Source organism: Schistocerca cancellata, chromosome 2 (genome assembly GCF_023864275.1).
Source record: "Schistocerca cancellata isolate TAMUIC-IGC-003103 chromosome 2, iqSchCanc2.1, whole genome shotgun sequence".
Classification (NCBI taxonomy): domain Eukaryota; kingdom Metazoa; phylum Arthropoda; class Insecta; order Orthoptera; family Acrididae; genus Schistocerca; species Schistocerca cancellata.
This window is the reverse complement of record NC_064627.1, coordinates 993,667,282-993,691,567: the sequence shown is the minus strand read 5'-3', so window position 1 is coordinate 993,691,567 and position 24,286 is coordinate 993,667,282. Positions and strand designations below refer to the sequence as shown.

The window sequence follows — 24,286 nt, the reverse complement described above, 5'->3', positions numbered from 1 at the left end:
CAGTAGACTACCTGGTGAAAGGTCACAGGAAGCAGAGATTTTGGAGACACTGTAGTCTCCGACTCCTAGAATCATGGTGTGGAGTGTTCCTGGCTAAGACAAGAGGAATGATTTGGTAAGTGTTGAATGGAGGCTGAAGGCTCACCAGTATGTCGCAAGACTGGGAAACGCTCTTTGATGTACCCTTCATGATCAGGGTACCAAATGACGTACTCCAGCACAATAATGCAAGACTTCACACTGCAGTTAACACCACAAACTCTTAGAGGAATATACAGATCCTTGGCTGGGATGCCACGTCCTCTTATTGCAACCCATACATTTTCACGAAATGACAAAACATGTTTTTCGGGCATAGCAGGGAAACCCTCAACATGAACTCGGAGGTTGTTTACTTCCATGCCATAGAGAATACAAAATTCATTGGTGTCTGTGGGGTTCACCTCATATTGATGTTACCGATCGGCATCAGTTTCGAATGGAATGTAAGGTAAATCATATAATGCCCATCATGTGATGATCATCACTACAAAATTATTGTTTGTAGTCTCCCATTCGGATCTCCGGGCGGGGACTACTCAGGAGGACGTCGTTATCAGGACAAAGAAAACTGGCGTTCTACGGATCGGAGCGTGGAATGTCAGATCCCTTAATCGGGCAGGTAGGTTAGAAAATTTAAAAAGAGAAATGGATAGGTTAAAGTTAGATATAGTGGGAATTAGTGAAGTTCGGTGGCAGGAGGAACAAGACTTTTGGTCAGGTGATTACAGGGTTATAAATACAAAATCAAATAGGGGTAATGCAGGAGTAGGTTTAATAATAATTAAAAAAATAGGAGTGCGGGTTAGCTACTACAAACAGCATAGTGAACGCATTATTGTGGCCAAGACAGACACAAAGCTCATGCCTACTACAGTAGTACAAGTTTATATGCCAACTAGCTCTGCAGATGATGAAGAAATAGATGAAATGTATGACGAGATAAAAGAAATTATTCAGGTAGTGAAGGGAGACGAAAATTTAATAGTCATGGGTGACTGGAATTCGTCAGTAGGAAAAGGGAGAGAAGGAAACATAGTAGGTGAATATGGATTGGGGGGAAGGAATGAAAGAGGAAGCCACCTTGTAGAATTTTGCACAGAGCATAACTTAATCATAGCCAACACTTGGTTCAAGAATCATAAAAGAGGGTTGTATACCTGGAAGAATCCTGGAGATACTAAAAGGTATCAGATAGATTATATAATGGTAAGACAGAGATTTAGGAACCAGGTTTTAAATTGTAAGACATTTCCTGGGGCAGATGTGGATTCTGACCACAATCTATTAGTTATGAACTGCAGATTGAAACTGAAGAAACTGCAAAAAGGTGGGAATTTAAGGAGATGGGACCTGGATAAACTGAAAGAACCAGAGGTTGTAGAGAGTTTCAGGGAGAGCATAAGGGAACAATTGACAGGAATGGGGGAAAGAAATACAGTAGAAGAAGAATGGGTAGCTCTGAGGGATGAAGTAGTGAAGGCAGCAGAGGATCAAGTAGGTAAAAAGACGAGGGCTAATAGAAATCCTCGGGTAACAGAAGAAATATTGAATTTAATTGATGAAAGGAGAAAACATAAAAATACAGTAAATGAAGCAGGCAAAAAGGAATACAAACGTCTCAAAAATGATATCGACAGGAAGTGCAAAATGGCTAAGCAGGGATGGCTAGAGGACAAATGTAAGGATGTAGAGGCTTGTCTCACTAGGGGTAAGATAGATACTGCCTACAGGAAAATTAAAGAGACCTTTGGAGAGAAGAGAACCACTTGTATGAATATCAAGAGCTCAGATGGCAACCCAGTTCTAAGCAAAGAAGGGAAGGCAGAAAGGTGGAAGGAGTATATAGAGGGTTTATACAAGGGCGATGTAATTGAGGACAATATTATGGAAATGGAAGAGGATGTAGATGAAGACGAAATGGGAGATAAGATCCTGCGTGAAGAGTTTGACAGAGCACTGAAAGACCTGAGTCGAAACAGGGCCCCGGGAGCAGACAACATTCCATTTGAACTACTGATGGCCTAGGGAGAGCCAGCCATGACAAACCTCTACCACCTGTGAGCACGATGTATGAGACAGGCGAAATACCCTCAGACTTCAAGAAGAATATAATAATTCCAATCCCAAAGAAAGCAGGTGCTGACAGATGTAAAAATTACCGAACTATCAGTTTAATAAGTCACAGCTGCAAAATACTAACGCGAATTCTTTACAGACGAATGGAAAAACTGGTAGAAGCCGATCTCGGGGAAGATAGTTTGGATTCCGTAGAAATGTTGGAACACGTGAGGCAATACTGACTCTACGACTTATCTTAGAAGAAAGATTAAGAAAAGGCAAACCTACGTTTCTAGCATTTGTAGACTTAGAGAAAGCTTTTGACAATGTTAACTGGAATACTCTCTTTCAAATTCTGAAGGTGGCAGGGGTAAAATACAGGGAGCGAAAGACTATTTACAGTTTGTACAGAAACCAGATGGCAGTTATAAGAGTCGAGGGGCATGAAAGGGAAGCAGTGGTTGGGAAAGGAGTAAGACAGGGTTGTAGCCTCTCCCCGATGTTATTCAATCTGTATATTGAGCAAGCACTGAAGGAAACAAAAGAAAAATTCGGAGTAAGTATTAAAATTCATGGAGACGAAGCAAAAACTTTGAGGTTCGCCGATGACATTGTAATTCTGTCAGAGACAGCAAAGGACTTGGAAGAGCAGTTGAACGGAATGGACAGTGTCTTGAAAGGAGGATATAAGATGAACATCAACAAAAGCAAAACGAGGATAATGGAATGTAGTCAAATTAAGTCGGGTGATGCTGAGGGAATTAGATTAGGAAATGAGACACTTAAAGTAGTAAAGGAGTTTTGCTATTTAGGGAGTAAAATAACCGATGATGGTCGAAGTAGAGAGGATATAAAATGTAGACTGGCAATGGCAAGGAAAGCGTTTCTCAAGAAGAGGAATTTGTTAACATCGAGTATAGATTTAAGTGTCAGGAAGTCGTTTCTGAAAGTATTTGTATGAAGTGTAGCCATGTATGGTAGTGAAACATGGACGATACATAGTTTGGACAAGAAGAGAATAGAAGCTTTCGAAATGTGGTGCTACAGAAGAATGCTGAAGATAAGGTGGGTAGATCACGTAACTAATGAGAAGGTATTGAATAGGATTGGGGAGAAGAGAAGTTTGTGGCACAACTTGACTAGAAGAAGGGATCGGTTGGTAGGACATGTTTTGAGGCATCAAGGTATCACAAATTTAGCATTGGAGGGCAGTGTGGAGGGTAAAAATCGTAGAGGGAGACCAAGAGATGAATACACTAAGCAGATTCAGAAGGATGTAGGTTGCAGTAGATACTGGGAGATGAAGAAGCTTGCTCAGGATAGAGTAGCATGGAGAGCTGCATCAAACCAGTCTCAGGACTGAAGACCACAACAACAACAACAGTCTTAACATTGTTTTGAGCACAAAAAAGCTGCAGTTTAACGAAAATGTTAGTAGCCCGGCATGTGTTCACCGTTTTGCAAGACGTTAATTTAAAACGTCTCGACAAAAGTTCAATGAAACCTGGGACTCCTTAAAAATACTGTATGAGATTTCTTTTTGTCTTGCAGGTGTAGAGAGATTATTACACAAGAAAAGCAAAGAGGTACTCCTATTAATTAAGTAAGTCATGCAATATTCGTTACGAATGTAAATTTCAGTAAAGGGCATTGTCTAATTGTTATGTGTAACAGTTCTTGATTGCATACCACAAATTATTACCTTCCTATACCTATCATCTGTCATCAGCCGCACTGAATATAGTACTAGATCATCAGGGAAGTGTCGTAATAATACAACGTTGCTTAACTCTCCCTAAATCGAACAACCACGACTAAATGGGTTACTTTCCGATTACTGCTGTCCTATTCTTGCTAGTAGACTAAGTAACGATTTCCGTTACTTCTTACGACAACAGGTCTTTGTTAGCCATATTGTTGTGAAAAGTGCGCTAAAAATTCTAAAGACTAAAATCTTAGAATAAAATTAGTACATTAATACAGTTTATAAAATTATGTTGTTGAATACTGTAGTGCATATCTAAGTCTATTTCATAAAGAGCAGACAGTGTCTCACGTGATGACTGTTGCTATAAAAGAAACTGTTCTACAATGTCTTGTTACCTGATTTTCAGCAACCGTTCCTCACTACGACGAATGACAACTCTCAAAAATCGTAACCAATAACGCGCTAAAGCACCTTCCATCGGTCCTGGCACAATGTTTCCATTTATTCGATATGTTACACAGAAGGATAAATTGCGTTCCAGTCACTTCAATATGGCTTCATTAGGTTCTTGATGACCATAAGACCATTGAAGGGAGGATGTTCACTGTACATTGCTTTGAAGCCGGTGTCGTCGTACTGTATGCCTCAAAACACTAGAAAATTATTGTTTACAATTGCCTCTTATTCTTAATTTCTGTCCTGTGAATGCAGCAGCAGTTCTAAAAAGTAAATGTTACAGTGCTTTCGTGAATAACACAGTGTTAGGAAGCCATTTTCAGACGTTTTTCTGGTTTTAAACGCATATTTGATCCAATAATGTATTCATTTAAGCTCGTCAATGTATTTTTGTTTTTGTTACACTTTTCGAGAAAGCGAGAGGTACGTTGTGTGATAAGGCTGGTTTCGTAATCCAGTATTTTCCTTAATAAGGACTGACGAAATTGATGTTCAATACACGTACTCTTCCGAAAATGCCGAGAATTTATTTTTCTGTGTGTGTTCGGTTTACAATTTTTCCTTCTCATTTCGGTCACCCGGAGAGCTTTTAGAGTTGGACTGATAGAAACGCTAAAGTCGAATGACAAAAATAAAACCACTACAGTGAAACTAATCAGCGCAACCAAAATTCGTGCATGCAAAAGAAAATATCGCTTGAACGAGTCCAATTACGAATAAAAATTTTTCCTGTGCTCTTTATACTACAATCATAGCGATTAGCACACAGGTAAATGTCGTAAGCTGACATCTTTTTCTATCAATACTCATCTTCCAGACGGAACAACTGACATGGCGGACGTAGACTTCAAGTTTGTGACATTATGACAACTCTGCTTATTATACCTTCATGCATAAGACGAACAGAGGCACATATTTCCTTGAATTATCTGTGGAATGAGAGCAGAGATCAGGGCTAGTTGATGTTTTCAGTATCTCTTCATCCCTGTTTTCTCTTTCTAATTTTATTGTTTATGTGACTGATTCTGCTCATAGCTACTTTTTCGCTAGTAACTAATGACAAAAACATCACTTAAAATTGTGTGCTGAATTCGAAAAAACTTCTTAAGAATACGTTATAGTTATTCCAACTTACCTCAGACGTGGGGCACGACTGCATATTTTGAAAGGGATCCGTCAGATCCGTTTAATATGTTCGTATCGCTTAGTTGTGTTGTTACTGGATTTCCGATGCCTCTAGCTTCCTGTATGTAATGGAAGCGAATCTTGATACAACTTAATTTTGTTTTCCACTGAAGATTCGGGCATAGAATGTTAGGAGAATATTTACGTTATTCGTTTAGATTATAATTTCGTTTTGTTTCTGATTTTTACATGGATATTACACTACTGGTCATTAAAATTGCTACACCACGAAAACGACCTGCTAGAAACGCGAAATTTAACCGACAGGAATAATATGCTATGATATGCAAATGATTAGCTTTTCAGAGCATTCATACAAGGTTGGCGCCGGTGGCGACACCTACAACGTGCTGACATGAGGAAAGTTTCCAACCGATTTCTCATACACAAACAGCAGTTGACCAGCGTTGCCTGGTGAAACGTTGTTGTGAAGCCTCGTGTAAGGAAGAGAAATGCGTAACAGCACGTTTCCGACTTTGATAAAGGTCGGATTGTAACCTACCGCAAATGCGGTTTATCGTATCGCGATATTGCTGCTCGCGTTGATCGAAATCCAATGACTGTTAGCAGAATATGGAATCGGTGGGTTCAGGAGGGTAATACGGAACGCCGTGTTGGATCCCAACGGCCTCGTATCACTAGCAGTCGAGATGACAGGCATCTTATCCGCATGGCTGTAACGGATCGTGCAGCCACGTCTCGATCCCTGAGCCAACAGATGGGGACGTTTGCAAGACAACAACCATCTGCACGAACAGTTCGACGACGTTTGTAGCAGCATGGACTATCAGCTCGGAGACCATGTCTGCGGTTACCCTTGATTCTGCATCACACACAGGAGCGCCTGCGATGATGTACTCAACGACGAACGTGGGTGCACGAATGGCAAAACGTTATTTTTTCTGATGAATCCAGGTTCTGTTTACAGCATCATGATGGTCGCATCCATATTTGGTGACATCGCAGTGAACGCAATTAGAAGCGTGTATTCGTCATCGCCATACTGGCCTACCACCTGGCGTGTTGGTATCGGGTGCCATTGATTACATGTCTCGGTCACCTCTTGTCCGCATTGACGGCACTTTGAACAGTGGACGTTACATTTCAGATGCGTTACGACCCGTGGCTCTACCCTTCATTCGATCCCTGCGAAACCCTACATTTCAGCATGATAATCCACGACCGCATGTTGCAGGTCCTGTACGAGCCTTTCTGGATACAGAAAATGTTCGATTGCTGCCCTGGCCAGCACGTTCTCCAGATCTCTCACCAACTGAAAACGTCTGGTCAATGGTGGCCGAGCAACTGACTCGTCGTCACAATACGCCAGTCACTACTCTTGATGAACTGTGGTATCGTGTTGATGCTGCATGGTCAGCTGTACCTGTACACGCCATCCAAGCTCTGTTTGACTCAATGCCCAGGCGTATCAAGGCCGTTATTATGGCCAGAGGTGGTTGTTATGAGTAATTATTTCTCAGGATCTATGCACCCAAATTGCGTGAAAATGTAATCACATGTTAGTTCTAGTATAATATATTTGTCCAATAAATACCCGTTTATCATATGCATTTCTTCTTGGTGTAGCAATTTTAACGGTCAGTAGTGTACATACATATTTACAATTAGAGATGGACGAATACTCCCTGCTGGGAAAAATAACATTATTTATATGTTAATAATGTCTTTTTTACACAGTTCAGATACTTTGACTTATATGGGGCTATATTGCAATAGTAACAAACTTTTTGATAAATAATTCAAAGAAGGCTGCTTTAGAGCAAGGGTGTCTCTCGACTAATATTTTCCATTATTTTGCAGATTATGCATGATGTCATTATTTCATACTATCAAGGTATCTTACCTCGCCTTTTTTAACTTTGCTTCTAACTACAGCAAATGAAAGAACTCATGTAACTGGGATAGTAATAAAAATAATTTTTATAACAAATATCCACGCCCTAATCCTCTCATTGCAGAGAAAATGCTAGAATGCAGAGCATATTGCCCGAAAGCAGTAGAGCCTCTTCATCCTCTCAACAATATGTAGTGCAGACAGCAAAATGACAGCACTCAAAATAACTGAATCATAAGAATCAAAATTGTTCAAATGGTGGAGGGGTGAGCCTACACACCATTGGCTCAGGTAGTAGTGCCCCAGGGAATTACAGCAATTGGCAGACAACATCATGACGTCAATGTAACATGATTGACCGACCTCTCCCCATCTTCCCCTTCCTCTCCCCCACCCTCCCTTCCACCTCCTCCCACCCTTCCCCACCACCTACCTGAGGGATGATCTTGACATGTGTGGCCAGTAGCCTTGACTATGACATTCACTTCTAGGTCAGCTGTAATAAGACAGTTATCCTTTCTTGAATACAGTTGGAGTGTTTTATTGTCCAGAACATACACTGACGCTCTACTTCCAGAATGCGAAACTGGAACAGGCAGAATTACAGAAAGAAAAACCAGTACAGACCCGAAGCATGAAATGGTAATAGATTTGCAGTTCTGCAAGGTGTGGAGATGAACCCCGTAAATCCAGGTAGTAATCTACCAGAGAATAGTCCAGCACCCCAATGACAAGTATCTATGGGAGTAGGAGAATGGCATGACTGTTTTATTCAGTTATACAGGGAGACAAAACAACTGTGAACTTAGCCCAAAGTGCCCACACTATTGTGCAATTTCTCTCGTTTTCATTCTAGTAAAGCTAGCCAGGACCTTTATAGAGTAATAGAAGGTCTTTTACTAGTTTTTTGTTAGACAAAATTTCTTGAGGAATTAACGCCCCAAATGTTCGCGTCTTTTGGCCTCCAACGTTTCAGATTGAAAGATTTTATGGATTCATCTCCCTTACTTCGTAGTCCGCCCTTAAGAGACTTCTTTATCAATACCCACCGTATGTAAGTATTTCTTAAAGTTTCCAACAGTTTAATCTGACTCCTGTTCAAGCCCAAGATCATGGAACTTCTCCTGAGACATGACTTTGGCGTCACTGAATTGCCATGTTTCTGTTTTAGGTCTTAGTCTAATATTCTGCGTGCTGCCTTCTAATACAGACGTGTAGTTTTGTTCTTACCTACGCCTTAGTGGCGGTTATGACAGGTTCTCATCCGACAATGGAACCTACAATTATTTTAACCCGTTGTTTTCCTCTGGCCTCACAAAGGTTTCATGGCATTCCACAACGGTCTTTGAACTCTTTGCTGCGGCTGACAGAGATTTCAGAGCTGCTTGGCTGTCTGAAGGAATGTAAATACCACGATCCTCCGCCTCTCACTCTCTGACAGCAGATATTTCCACCTGAAATACAGCGCCATATTCTCTAGAGGGATTTCTCTCTCTATTCTAGTCTGTACCCCCTATAATCGGCCGAAATCTTCATCTGTTTTTCATCCCTCAGCAAACCAGTTTATGTCTCCTGAGTAGTATCACGGTTCGTTCTTCCACCATTTCCTACTTCCGATACCAGTACAGTTTTGAAGCGAGAAACGATCACGGTTTTACGGTTTTGCAAGATGTGGAAAAATTCGCCATGGATCCACTTTGCAGTCTGCCAGAGAACAGGCGAGCACCCCCCGCAATGATAAATTGTCAGCAGCAGAAGGAGTATGGATAGAAGAGTTGGATTGTGGTATTAATTTTGCTGTAAGTAAAACTTAAAGGAAATGATTTTAGACGACGTTATGGAAGTAAAAGCCGTGCCAGTAAATCCAGTGTAGCGATATTTGCGGGTCCAGTAGGTCTAACGTCTGTTTTCCGCACTGGCAACCCCTTTTCTGTTATCTGTGAGGACATTTATCCATTTTTCAAATATGTGAGGACAGAGAGATGTGTTCCATTTTGTCACTAAGAGGGCTCAAAGTTAAGAGAGCGATGTTCATCGAAAGGTCAGAGAATCGAGTTTGAAGCAAATTTGGTGATTCTACCATTGTTGAAAGTGGATGTGTTTAGGGAGTCGGGTTTTTTAGTTCCCACCAAGCAATGTTAGGCTTGGTGGAAGTGGATCAATTTTTGGAAATTTGCGTTAAGTTCCTATGGGACCATACTGCTGACTTAATCTTACTGAAACTAACTTACGCTAAGGACAACACCCACACCCATGCCCGAGGGAGGACTCGGACCTCCATCGGGGTGAACCGCGTGTACCGTGGCAAGGCGCCCTAGAACGCATGGCTACCCCGCGCGGCGAAGTGGAACATCGACAAATTTTAACGGGAGTATTAAAAGACTGCAGTTTGGAGATTGCGTTGTAAGAGGAATGTCTGAAGTGAGTTGTCTTAAATTTTTTATCAAAGCGGAGTTGCGACCTGAGTTTGAACAAATCCATGGCGGTGAGAGTTGGCGAGGTACTTCGCTGTCCGAGCAGAGGTGAGATGAGTTTCTTGTAGGCATGAGGGTAAAGATTTTGTTGATTTCATAATCAGGCACAACCTGATTCCCATAAGGTAAACGTTTTGAAACTAGTGAAACGAATGTTAAGTCTAACTATTTATGTAAAGTAAAAGATATTTAGAGATGCAGTTTTTAATTTCAATCCATTGCATACAATGTGCAGTTGATTTTACAGCGAATTGCTGTCAATATCTTCACTCACCTTTTAACACGAGTTCACAGTAAATCTGATACATCATTTAGAAAAAAAAATATTCACAAAATATTTTTTCATAGACATGAGAAAATTTTATCTAAAACTGATACACTATCACAGAAAATTATATATACTGCTGAATACAAAAATTATAGATTATCCAGATAAAACCCTTGGTAATAAAAATATAGCTGTAAACAAGTTCAGAAGACCTTGTGTTTTGTGCAAGCCAATAACTTCACAAAAAATCTCTATAAAATAATTTCGTTAAAAATCAGAAATATTTAAGGCGCCTTTGACTATTTTATTTTGTAACAGAGCATTTGGTGGAATGCAGACTTTGTTGCTGCCATTACCAAAAATGATAACTGTACCCTGAAAATAAAAGATGTTAATTATTCATTTCTTATAACAACAGGCACAAGCATACATCTAAAAACACATGTTTACGTCTATTTGAGATAAAAGGTTATGATACCTGACAGTATATGATGTGAATATGATGTGAGGTTGTTGAAAGTACTAGGGATGTTTGTCATACAAAGATCAAGTCTTTACTAACTATATTTTGGTAGCTTTCTAAGACATTCATATTCACTGCAACTTCTCTCGCATCATATTTATGTTGGTCTCAATATAGTAAACAGTTGCGAAAGTTATAAATAACGATAGTTAAAAGTTATTGGTAAATATATGTTAGAACTATGAGTTATGAACGTAAGAATCAAATTACATTGGTTGCACCCAGTGGAGTGGAGTGGAGTGGGGTAGTGGTGAGAGGGGATTGGAAAATATATAGGCGGAAATACCTTTTTTTCTTAAATGCCTTTTCAAATATTATTTGAAAAGGGAAATATATGACAGTTCCCTGAAGAAAGATATGATGAAAAGACGTAATCACGAATAACGAGAAAACGAGAAATGAAAACTTTCAACTGTCAGAATCACAACTATACAGAAAAGATAATAGGAATCAATGAGGGTAAAGCGAGAGCGACTATCGATTGTAAATACTTTGTAAAAGTTAAGTAAACTGAATGTTAAATCAGAGACACACTATAACACACAGACTAGAAGATGCAGATTATAATGTAATGGGCTAGCTGTGTAACACGTTGAGGTCACTCGTTCGCTAGTTTCGCTTCAGTTCTGATTGTTCCGATGTTTTGTAGTCAGCAATGTGTCATGAAACGTATTTAGTTTCCTAAAGCAATGTGTAAAAAAGTTCCAAATTCCATGAGCAAATACGGTTAGTAAAACCTCTCACATGTATGGGATACCTGAGATGAGATGGATGGAAACCCTTTTATGTAATTATCTACACATCTCACAGATGTGTGAGACTACTCTTTACGATAACAGCTAACAAAAGGAGAACGCGGACGGTACCCACCAATATTTTTGGAGGGAAGCACCCAAAGAGGAAAAGAGGAAGAGTGATTAACATCTGCTCTGTACAGGAATTTGCTACGTCGGTGTGTGATATGCAATACTGATAATAATTCCTTACCTCAAAAATGTTCTACAGCTTATCACTTTTGTGTCTTAAAAAAGAGCAAAAAGCGGAAGTATAGCCTCAGTGTTGATCACGTATTCAAAGAACAACCTTCATTGTCAGATCCCACTGAAGTAGCACAACTGTAGACATACGTCAGTTTCTGAAAACTACTCAAATACAGTTATTCGTGAAGTAAGAATCCGCTTCAGCTGTAATAAAAAAAATTTTAACTGCAAGGCCGGTTTCAGAACATTAGAGCTCCATCTTCAGGAGCCACCAACTGTAAAAACAAGAGAGAAATGTTGGTTACAGAGTATATGTAAGGAGTTACGGGATGAGACAATACGTAGAAAGTCATAAACTCACTTAATTAGAAACAATCATAAGTGCACGGCGGTCGGGCCACGCAGTATGGAAAGTCACTTTACGAATATGTTACTCAGTTGCGGATGTCCCCACATCAAATCCTTTGTAGCAAATATACACACTTTAGAAATAACACTGACTTTCTTGCAAACCGATTGAGACATTATCAAAACATTACCATTGCGTCATGCAAATCTTAAAGGACGTACAGTACTGTTCGGTTCTTGCGATCCGCCCAATACTATCTCAGTCTTTCCGATCATAATGTTTCAATCCGTATTGTCCTCCTGTTTTCTTTCTAAGGTTTCTCATCTCAAGTTGTTGTAAAATCCCGTTTCTTTTCATTCGCAAGATGTGAAAGAAGTAAGAGATTCTTTTCTTCTTCTTTACGCTATTGCTTGAGTCAATCTCTCGATAGAAAGTTTCATTGAGGAGAATTCTAGACTTCTTCGACGTGGTATTTTTTATTTGTGCTAGTTCTGATGACACTTCTTTCGGTTTTAAAGAGGCAATCAGTTCTTCTTTCACTTGGAGCAATGTTTCGCAAGTATATGTGACTTCCGAGACACTTACTCTTTTATAGTGTTGGATCTTATTGTCAGTTAGCAAACTTTTCTTATTATACGTAGAGTGGATTACAAATTAAACTTTTTCTCATTTGGTTGGTCCTATTTGTTCCTGTTTCTTCCGCACTTATGTTGTGCCTGGCGATTTCTCCGTGCTATTTAAAACGAAGAACTATGAACATTTTTTGGTTGTTTATGAAGGCTTTATTAATACACGGGGGTTCATGGGCATGATATCGGTTTTCTCAGAGAGCACTTGTAATTCTATTTTTTGAAGACTGTTGACTTGGGCATTAATTTCTTCCACGTCCACAGCTAAGAGAGATAAATATAAATCATCCGTTAATCCCACACAGTTTGTACTTATTGCGGGGTTTGCTCCAGTTTTGATTTTAGGTGGGTTCATGGCGTAATCGTGGGTTACATTGAAAAGAACTGAGGATAACATTTCACCTTGTATGAGATTGATTTTTATTGCGAAGGCTTTTGAATTTTTTTCTTCACCTTGGAATTTGTGCTGATTAAAGGGAATTCAATATCTTTAAATTAATCTTGGATAAAGACCGTACGATCTGAGGGTTTTTAAAAATGTCTAACTATGGACGCTATCATATCCTTTTTGAGACCTACGAATAAAGTAAAGAGTTGTTTATTTCTGCACTTGTAATATGCAATTATTAGTTTCAGGGTGAGAATTTGGTCTGAGCAGCTTCTGTATGGGCGGTTTGTATTCTCCAAGCTGTGGTTCCAGAATGTTTTTGATTTTATAGTAAATCATACGGGTAAAACTTTTGTATGTACAGTCCGGAAGAATTATTTATCTTTAATTATCCGGGCTGGTTTTATCTTCTTTTTTGAATAATGGGTGGGTTATTTCAGTGATATAATGCTCTGTGAAAAGAATAGATAGTCCAAAATAGTTACTGAAAACAAATCTGCATAGTTAATGCAGTGGTTTATAAAGTATATTATCTGCCGCCCTGGCATCATTTTATATTAGATCAGAAACGGAATTACGTCTGTTACAGTTTATTTACATGTATGCGTATGTGTTAGCGTAAATGCAGTACACAGCACTGTGGATTCGACACTAATATTCGTAAAATCCTATCATTTTTAAACCAATTCTTTCCACACACATCCCTAGTTGTGCTCAGAGTATCGCACCCCAACAGTTTTAATTTCCTAGACAGTAAGACGTGTGTGTACTAAGCTTACCTGAAGAGCTATGTTTACTTGCCACTATTTTCAATTTTCGTACATTCAACTCCACAAACAGAGTTGCTAGGTGTGTCTTATTTCCGCAGCATTTTTCCCCTGAGGAAAAGAAAAAACATGCGTGTGAAATGTGGCTGAAACCACTCTTACGTGACACCTCCACATCTTGGGGCCAAATGTCATCAACACTGTCGCAGGCCAGCCTAGTGACACTCTAAAACAACCGAAATATATTTAGCTATCTCAGCTCTGGATGTGGAAGAAGTTCATGCCCAGATCGTCAGTCTTCAAACAATATGATTACAAGTATGCTTTGACAAAACTGAGATCTTGCCCATGAAACCACTGTGTGAGGCTCTAGGAAATGGAGAAACAGTAGACTCCAACGCCAGAAATGATTGTTTAACAAATATTATATTGGAAACAGCAATAGATGTTGCAGGAGCGAAAAGGAACGAACATAAGAAAGTTTGAGAGGACACAAGATAGCCGATGAAAAAGGGAAAAGAGCTGAAAGTAAATAACCGAAGAAGTCAGAATGAACTAAACAAAACCATTCAGAAACAGTCTCGAAAAAAAGAAAGTGTAATTGGAAGATTTTAAGGACAACAGACTACAACAACCGAGGTATGACGTAGGCTGGGTAGCGATATCACATTACTCAGAATATTGGCTGACTCTGTTACAACAACCTGGTAGACCCTACTAAATCTGCTTGAAAATTTCTCTGAATATCTGTAAAGTGCACCTAATGAAACAAACAAGATGTAAGATTGAGTACATTCCAGAAGTACTACCAGAAGAAGTAGGGAAAGAAATCGGCGCACGGAAAGAGGAAAAACTTGCGTGATTGATGAGATACAGTAGAAATCATCAAAATTGGTGAAAGGAAAACTCTCACAGCGAATCGTAGTATATTTTCGTAATAGGGCGATATCGGATAGCTGGAAATATGCTACGATTAGTATAATCCACAAGAATGCGATAAGGGAAGATGTGGAGATCTGCAGATCGAGAAGTATTTTGATTTGTGTAAAAATTTTCACAAATTTCTTACTATTTCTCTACTAAAAATAAGCATCAAACCTTAATCAATGAAAAGAACATGCAGGCTTCATTAGTTGGTGTAACACAATCTACTGTGTGTCACCTAACAAGGGGAGCGCGCCCACGCGTCATCACCGATTTCATCGAAATTTATGGTATATGAAGGGCTTGGCCAGAAATGAAAGTGATGGAAGTGAGAGATCTAGACGACAAAGCGTTTCGGAAATTTACATTTTTGGCGCGGGTTGGGCGATGTATGAGCCATTTATGTTAGCATAGTCTCCATTCAGCGTTAGGCCCAGCAAAAACAGAAGATTACAGAAAGGTAATTCAAGTGTCGTGGGGTAGAGTCCTTATACGAAACATTTTTATTTTTAATTTTTACTTTACTGACACTGCAAATAAATCGAAATAATACTCACTATATTGTTTTAATTAATATTTCCACAAAAGGCATGAAAAGGAAAGGCAAAGGAAAACTTGTGATTGCAGATATATTTCCAGGAAATGATTGTACTTACAGCGTCCAAGATGACTGTGCAAATAACTTTCCATGAAGTGGTTGTAATTAAAACGTACAGGACTTCGTATGCCTACAAGAGAGGGTTCAAAAAACGGTGGATGAGTACGTGGCAAAATGTAGGACTGTCGTAATTACTTCATCAAAATCTATGAAACTTATAACAGTCTACTACAAATGTTTTTTGACTGATGTGATGAAGTCTTTGGTGCAGGCGAACAAATTTCTTACGGAGAAACAGCTCACTTGTGAACGGCCAGAAGTTAGTGTCCAACGGAACAATATTTTGGCAAACAAAGATGTTGCCATCATCAAGTACGAAGTTGAAGAATCGTAAATTTCTTCTGTTGACTGACTCGGGGGAGGAGAAATAAATGTATAATTATACAATGAGATTTTTCGATATGAGGAAGGATAACCCCCATATGCACTCCGTTAGTGAAACTCTGCGATGTCTGTTTTTATCGTCGGGTAAATAGCTTTATCGAAAAGCTTCAAAACTGCTCTTGTCTCATCGACAGAAAAAGAAATCACGTCCCGAGAAGAGTGCAACAAAACACGGTTCATTGTATATGACCAACTATCCTCGCCAGTATTTGGCGAAATGGTTTGTTAACCATGGTTTGCTGCCAACTGTACGTGGGAGAGAACCTTCTATGAATGCAAACCAAGTTAGCTTTTCTAAAGAAACTTTAAAACAAACATGTCATTGTAAAAATATGGCGTTTATGAAGCGTGCAAGATGCCAAGAAAGTTATTTCTGCCCACGTTTTTACTACGAGTATCACACCAGCAAGTGCAAATCGGCAATTGTAAAACTATAAAACTGTCTAATTTTATACAGTAACGTCTCCTGTATGCATTAGAATCCCCTCCTGGATATTTATTTGCTATCTCAAATATTCCTTTGTCTGTACTTTTCATGTCTTTTATTAAAATATTAATAAATACAATACACTGACCATTATTTCGGTTTATTTGTTGTGTCATTAACGTAAAATTGAAAATAAAGAACATTTCCGCATACAGGCTCGACCTCAGTTTACTCTTTTGTACCCTCCACTACGCCTGGACACTACGGTAATGTAAAATGGCCCATGCCTCGCCCGACCATGACAAAACTGCTAGTCTCTCTAGACGTTTGACCATCTATAGTGCTCCCAATTCTCTCATTTACATTTCTAGCCAACCCTGTGTATACCATAAATCTGGACGAAATCGATGGTAATGAGCAGGCAAGGTCACTTTGTGAGTGGTAAAAAGAAGGAACGGATACTAGTGACCACTTTTTATGCGGTTTATAGACTACAAGAAAGAGTTTGATTTTGTCATCATAAAATAAGGAATAGAGTATACCTACATCAGTCTGTTTAAAAATATATATAACAAAGCTACGGCTTCCAATATATTGGATCAAAAGAGAAAAACGCTCTGAACTGAGAAAGGAGTTTAGACAAGGTTACTCCACTTGATAAAAAAATATTTTCTGGAACCTTGGAGGAGGTGTTTAAATCATTAAATTGGGATGAAGAAGGGTTACGCATAAACTGATCTTATCTTAGACACCTTTGGTTTGCAGATACCATTGATTTATTTATTTCGAATCCAAAGGAACTTCACCAAAGGGTAGAGGAAGTGGACACAATAATTATGACTGGAGGTCTGAAGATTAACTGTAGAAAAGCGAAAACATGATCAGTTAATACGCCGGTAGGGGAATAACAAGTATTAATGACTGTGTTTACAGGCTTTCTCGGCGTATTTCATTAATGAAGTCTTCTCGGGTGCGGTACTCAGAATAAAAACTTGTCATTATTTTCTATGATTTCATTATCAATGACAAAATCTCCTCCGGTGACAAGCCGAGTGGTCGCGTCGTCTTGTTGCAGTTATACTCAGAGTAAAAACTAGTCAGCATTTTGTATGACTTCATCATTAACGATAAAATCCTCTTGGGTGATCAAACGAGTGCTGGCGCCGTTCTGTCGCAACGTTTCAAAGTTTTGTTTTCATCATCTTCAGGTGAAAACTCCCCTCTTCACCTGAAGATGATGACACTAAACTCATTGAAATGTTGCGACAAGACGCGCTGTCATTTGGCTGATCACAAGAGAAGATGTTATCATTAATGACGAGGTCACAGAAAATGTTAAGGAATTTTTATTCTGAGTATAACTGAAAATAATAAAGTGATAGACACTTAAAAAATTATTGGAAGATAACATTTCTAATGTACCTTGAACAGAAAATGTACAACCAGTATTAAATTAAAGAACTGAAAAGTACGTTAAGAGCGCAAGCTGTTCAAAACGAGCGTTTCCTGACGAGAAACGCAAACGTGCATGTCGGACGCAAGAAGACGTGACAGAAAAACAAGCGAATCGATAGAGAAACAACAGGAGTTGAGGATGTAATAATGACGGTTACAGAAATGAAACGGACGTAGGCTGAGCATATAGCGAGACGCTACGAAAGGAAATTGATGAAGGAGAGTATGTGCTCTGTTTCTCTTGATAAGAAAAGATCTACAGTATGACAGAGGGGAAGATGGACAAACGTGGATGGTAAAAATTGAAGATCACAATGTGCATTGATGAACCAAAATATTACCACAACCTTAACTGCGCGTCAGTCCATCTTTGAAACGCAATGCAGCAACAATAATTAAAAAGAACTAAAGACATACAGTTTACAATGAAAAACAACTTCGCTTAAATCATGTTCCACAAAAATGTTTGACACTCGCACAAATAAACAATTCCATGATCATCTCATTTCCTATGGTAACACTGACATTAAACGTGTAATCAAAGCTCTCTTTCGTGTGTAAGATATTATGTTAGTCATTAAGGCCTAATAAAGTTAGTATTACTACAACAGCGCATGAAATAATATTATAGCCTAGAAACTAAGTACTGCCGGCCTTTCAAGCGTGTAGTTTTTTAACGTGTCATGTACTTCTAGAAGTATTCATCGCGTATCAGATGTATGTAGCGTCTAATTTTAGCGGACTGGTTGTAAACATGGAATTAAAGCAGGGTCTTGAAAGTTGCATAACTACTAACCTTTAAAGATACTCCTTTAGAAAAATAAACGTTTCCAGATACTGTTAGAAATTCCAATTCCAGAATATCTGGGATATTTTGAAATCTGGCGAGAAAGTCCTTCACCTGCAAAGAAAAGGTGCAATGACTACAACGAAACCCAGGGGAAGTGGTATACTTATAACTGTACTTCATAAGACTTCTTCCTTGGAAAGTAAAATAGTGAACTCTAATGTATTATATCATAGTTATTTTGTACATACGTCGACAGCATACTTCATACCTCCTTATAATACTCTTCAGAAAGGTGAACAAGGGGTACCGTGTCACTTCCTCGAAGAGGGTTCATTGAAAGTGATCCGTTCTTCAATTTATACAGATTGCTCATCACCAGCAATAGATCCGAAGTTTTTTTAACTGGCAAAAACCGACGGCGTGGAACGTTGACACCTAAACAATAGTAAAACAAACTTTCAGGCGGTTAAAATATTACTTTACGTTAAAGTGAACAAAAAAATAAAAGGGGAATGAGTACATAATTTTAAGCACTGCAAAATTGCTATATTTTAGCAACCAGACACTCATGTCTTTATCTTCATATGTGTCACGTACGGGTAAGAGAAGCTGTAAGTAATTATTACATTCAGTTTCTAACGAAAGAATACTTTAAGATATTTGACATATGCTATCTACAAAGGGTAAAGCAGCTAAGACAGGCCACCTCAAATATATTCAGAATGAATAAATACATCGAGATGAGGTTTTCTCCAGTTTACAGTGGGCAACATGGCAAATTTCCTGACGTTCGCAAGTAATTTTTATCGTTTACAATCCCCTAGTAACGACACTGATTGCTATTTCTAATGGAACTATATACTTTCTTCTGTAGCATTTGAAAGAAGCTTCTAAGGGAACTTCGACAGCCCGCAGCTCGTGGTCGTGCGGTAGCGTTCTCGCTTCCCGCGCCCGGGTTCCCGGGTTCGATTCCCGGCGGGGTCAGTGATTTTCTCTGCCTCGTGATGGCTGGGTGTTGTATGATGTCCTTAGGTTAGTTAGGTTTAAGTAGTTCTAAGTTCTAGGGGACTGATGACCATAGATGTTAAGTCCCATAGTGCTCAGAGCCATTTGAACCCATTTGAACTTCGACGACATAACCTGTGTGGGATTTGATCAAACAGTATCAAGACAACGTCGGCACAAACCACAGTCCCGCGTACTACTACAGCAAAAGTAAGAAGGCACGGTTCGTACGTCTATTATCACGACTGCCATGCTAAGTGCTCATAATGTTGACCTTGAGCACTGCTAAACGCTATAAAGTTATTCTGGAGAAGCAATAGTGCACGTTAAATTCAATCTGGAGTTAACGCCAGCACAGGTCCGTGTTATAGGGCATTTTACGCCTTCGGGAGTCGTTGGTGTTTCCTAACAAATCTCTTATTTTAATTTTCACCACAGATAAAAGTATACAAGTGTTAAGTTTGGTGCGTGTGCAGACCATTTTGCATTCCCTGAACGAACGTCCCAGTACTCTCCAAATGCTCTCTTAAGAGGGTCGGTTATTACGTATGCGAAATGGCAGGGATATCCGTCAAATTGGTACCACACTGATTGTTTTATATCCAATTGGATGTCTTCCAATAACTGCGGCAGCAGCATATCTTAGAAACTCGAGATTTAGATTTAGATTCTCGTCGATAAATCAGAGACCGATGATGGGTGTTCTGAGAAACACGCACCAAATATTGATAGACAAAGACTGTTGTTTTTATCCACTCCTTTGAGTCAATGTGGATTTTCAACTGACGATTAGTGTATATTGCGAAGATTCACTTGTCCATGGTTTGTGAACGATGCTTCTTACTTAAACAAAAATTTGCATCGATATGCCTAATCACTTTGCACTTTTCGTAGAGATGATTGCAGTATGACAAGCTACAGTTATTACATATTCTTTAAGTGATTTCACCACGAACTTACTGACAATAACTTCACCGCATCCAACTTTGCTAAGTCCGCTTTTTCACGGATAAAGAACCGTACTCGTTAGATGTGCTATTAATTCTCTAATGTATCACCAGCCGCATCGTAGATCTACGGGACTTATTTTTGGTTATAATGTTTACAGACTGGGGCAAGCATTGTTCTCAGTGGAGAAGCGCATGTTTCTAGATAATTATGCAACCACTCACAGACTTTACATGCATCGTACACTATGAAACACAAAAATGCCAAGTGTAACATTATAAGATGTTAAATGGAAGATAAGATTTTTTTCCAAACAGCTACAAATTATGAAACATTCTGGCAGATAAAAACTGTTTGCCGGACCGAGACTTGAACTCGGGACCACTGCCTTTCGCGGGCAAGTGCTCTACGAACTGAGCTACCCAAGCACTACTCACGACCCCTCCTCACAGCTTCCCTTCCGCCAGTACCTCGTCTCTTATCTTCCAGACTTCACAGAAGCTCTCCTGCGAAACTTGCAGAACTAGCACTCCTCGAAGAATGGATATTACGAAGATATGGCTTTGGCACAGCCTGGAGCACACTCCGCTGCAGAGTGAAAATTTCTTTCTAGCTACAAATTAAGTCATATAACCTACCACAGCGAAAAATTCGACAAATGACCGCCCTGTGAGCAATGTGATTTACTCTCGCAACATTCCCGGTGAACCTGGTATAATGCCTCGAAAGAGAACGAATTTGAACGCAAAGAGCGTAGGAACAAGGTCAACAAAAAACATTCATTTTGAAATGTGACGACATTACCGACTGACGAATCTCATCAATTCAGCAGCATTAAAGAGGGGACAGGTTTTAAGTGGTGTGCATAGGGTTACATAGAAATATTCATTTGCTGAGGGCTCGCTTGAAGCTGCACTGTAAGCACGATCGTTTAATGAGGTAATTTGCATTTTCAGCAGTTAGTCTCCTTGACTCGTTCTAGTTTAATGGAGACAACAATAATGCTTAGCCGCGCCGTCTAAGGCGTCTTGTCACGATCCAGTTTGGTCCCGTAAGGCCTTACCACAAATTTCCAAATAATGCTTAAATGCGACTGTAATCATACACAAACCAAAAAAAGTTTTGCGTCACCCCGGTCCCCAAAACTCATGAAAACAGACGGTGACTGTGTATATTGTATCACAGACACAGTCCCTTTGACTGTTCAGAGATGTCACTAGACTCACGCAAAGATGTAAACAACCATGCATGAGAAGCGCCTATTAGACGGAGGGGTCCTACAGCCGATCAGTTCCAGTTATTTCACCAGGGAGGAGGTACACGGCTCGTGTTGTCTGTAGTTCAACCACGCCCAGACGGTCAATACCGCGATTCGATCGCGTCCGCAGTGTTACTTTGTGTCAGGAAGGACTCTCAACAAGGGAAGTGTCCAGGCGTCTCGGAGTGAACCAAAGAGATGTTGTTCGGACATGGAGGAGATACAGAGAGACAGGAACTGTCGATGGCATGATTCGCTCAGGCCGCCCAAGGACTACTACAGCAGTGGATGACCGCTACCTACGGATTATGGCTCGGAGGAACCCTGACAGCAACGCGACCATGTTGAATAATGCTTTTCGTGCAGCCACAGGATGTCGTGTTACGACTCAAAATGTGAGCAATAGGCAGCATGATCCACAGCTTCACTCCCGACGCCCGTAGCTGTTCATTTCTGATACACAATATACGACCCGCTTAGAGACAGAAGTGATGACAGTTTCTGCAGGACCTGGCCATCATTTTGCAGGACACTGTTCAAGCACGTACAGTGCAGGCTTAGCTGATTTGTTTGACTGATGGGGCTGCTAAGTGCTATACCACCTACTGCAGTCCCCTGACTTAAGGCCTCTTGAGTTCAACTCGATTTCTAAACTGAAGGAAACACTTCACGTCATTCGCTTCAGAAATGCTACAAATTCGTCGGGCAATAGACCGCGCCGATAGAACTGTCAACGCAACTGGCACTGCTAAGAATGTCCTATGACTTCCACATCGCTGGCAACGGTTTATACACAATGCTGGTGACTACTCTGAAGGTCAGTACAACTTTGAAACACGTATCTATTTTGTACGAGCTGTAAATAAATACTTGCCACTATTAAAGTTCCAACCCTCGTATATGTTAGTACAGGACTAGATGTTATCAACAGCATTGTTGTTCAAGAGCACAACACAGATTATTTAATCAATTACGAAACCATGGATTATGGCTGAATATACAGTACGCATAGGAAAAATAAAGGAGTTCGAAAATGCACTGTCCGCTGAAGCACTATACAATGATGACAAGTGACCGCCGCGAGATAGAATGGTGCCTGATTGCAGGCACGTGGCCAGGCAAAGAAAGTACACAGACTGGCAAAAAAAGTGGGGAACAGAGAAGACATGTTCGTATGTCAATGTAACTGTTTACACGTACTCAGCATCGCCGGGCATGTAAATGATTACGGTTGCTGTCCTCTGTCACAGCCAGAGAGCATTAGTGTTATTCATATTCAGGCCTAGGATATATGAGGGACGTGAACAGCTTCAGATTTTGAGTGACCACTATGAAGGACACGGAGATGCCACATATTCGTGTGAGACAGCATTATCAGAACAGGACTGTTATCTGTCTCCATTTGGTTGGCTAATCGAGTCATCCAATATCCAGATTTTTGCGCCATTCACATGTGACAGTGGTCCGATGTTGGACTGCATTCGAATGTGAGGGAATACATAGTCGTCGTCATGTTTGTGGTCGACCACGTTTGACCTCCAGAAGGGAGACAAGCATTATTGTCCATCAGGCTCGTTGTAACTCCTTCACATCTGGGTCTGCCATCTGAGAACAAGTAATGGACTCCCTGCAACATTTTGTATCCCCCGATACAATTGGGTTGAGACTAGCAACAGCCGGTCTAGAGAATTACGGCCGCCATGTGTAGGCTGCTGCCAAGACCCGCCAAGGTAGCCAAGAGCGCTAACGCACTGCTTCCTGGACTCGGGTAGGCGCACCGGCCCCGGATCGAATCCGCCCGGCGGATTAACGACGAGGGCCGGTGGGTCGGCCAGTCTGGATGTGGTTTTTAGGCGGTTTTCCACATCCCGCTAGGTGAATACCGGGCTGGTCCCCACGTTCCGCCTCAGTTACACACGTCGCAGACATTTGAAACATGTCCACACTATTTCACGATTTACACTAGACGCAGACAGTGGGGGTCCACTGATTCCGTCCTGGGGGGTATGGGGTGGCGGCAGGAAAGACATCCGGCCATCCCTAAAACTAACATTGCCAAATCCGTTGTAACCACGCCGACTCTGCAATCGCTGCGGGACTATGGCGTAAGCGAAAGAGAGGAAGTGTAGACTGCTGCTAATATCGGTTGTATTTGGGGATGTGCCATGACTGGAAGTGTGAACTGCGATTGAATGGCGTTGCGCTGTGTTCAGCGAGGAATCATGCTTCTGACCTACTCCAGATGACTATCGTTGGCAAGTATGGTGGTGACCTCGGAAATGTTTTACAGCGGCACTGAGTTGTAAGTCCCAGTGTCGTGGTGTGCCATCGGACACGACTTCAGGTCACAGCGGGTAGTGATGGAATTCTGGCGGCACAATGTCACGTACATACTCCGTCCTCACGTGTTACCTCTCTCGCACAGAATCGTGCTGACATTTTTCAGTAGGACAATGCTCGTCCACAAACGTCATGTGTCGCTATTAACCATTCTCATTGTATTTTTCATAATAAAACAATCCCAACTGCATAAAGAAGTTTATTAATTTAATGGTGACCGGTTTCGACCACTGTTCTGGCATATCGCTCCTAGAGTGGTGCCTGCTCCTCGCCATCTTCAGCAGACTCCCATGGATGTTGTACAGAACAGTGATCGAAACCAGTCACCAGTAAATAAATAAACATCTATAAATGGCTCGGACTGTTTCATTACAAAATATTTTAACGTTATTGTAACCGATGACTTTCCAATAGA

The 24,286-nt window shown here is 40.3% G+C and overlaps 1 protein-coding gene across 1 annotated transcript in view; it reads right to left on the bottom strand.

Moving 5' to 3' along the window:
- Window positions 1–10,264: 10,264 nt before the first annotated feature.
- LOC126160409 (UTP--glucose-1-phosphate uridylyltransferase-like) overlaps window positions 10,265–24,286 on the bottom strand; it is a 155,574-nt gene continuing 141,552 nt past the window's right edge. Inside the window, exons 7-9 of the mRNA XM_049916905.1 lie at window positions 18,589–18,755; window positions 18,327–18,431; window positions 10,265–10,421 (exon numbers count right to left, since the gene is read on the bottom strand). Of these exons, the coding sequence (XP_049772862.1) occupies window positions 10,314–10,421; window positions 18,327–18,431; window positions 18,589–18,755 (380 nt within the window). The 3' untranslated portion in view covers window positions 10,265–10,313. The remainder of the gene's footprint in view (window positions 10,422–18,326; window positions 18,432–18,588; window positions 18,756–24,286) is intronic.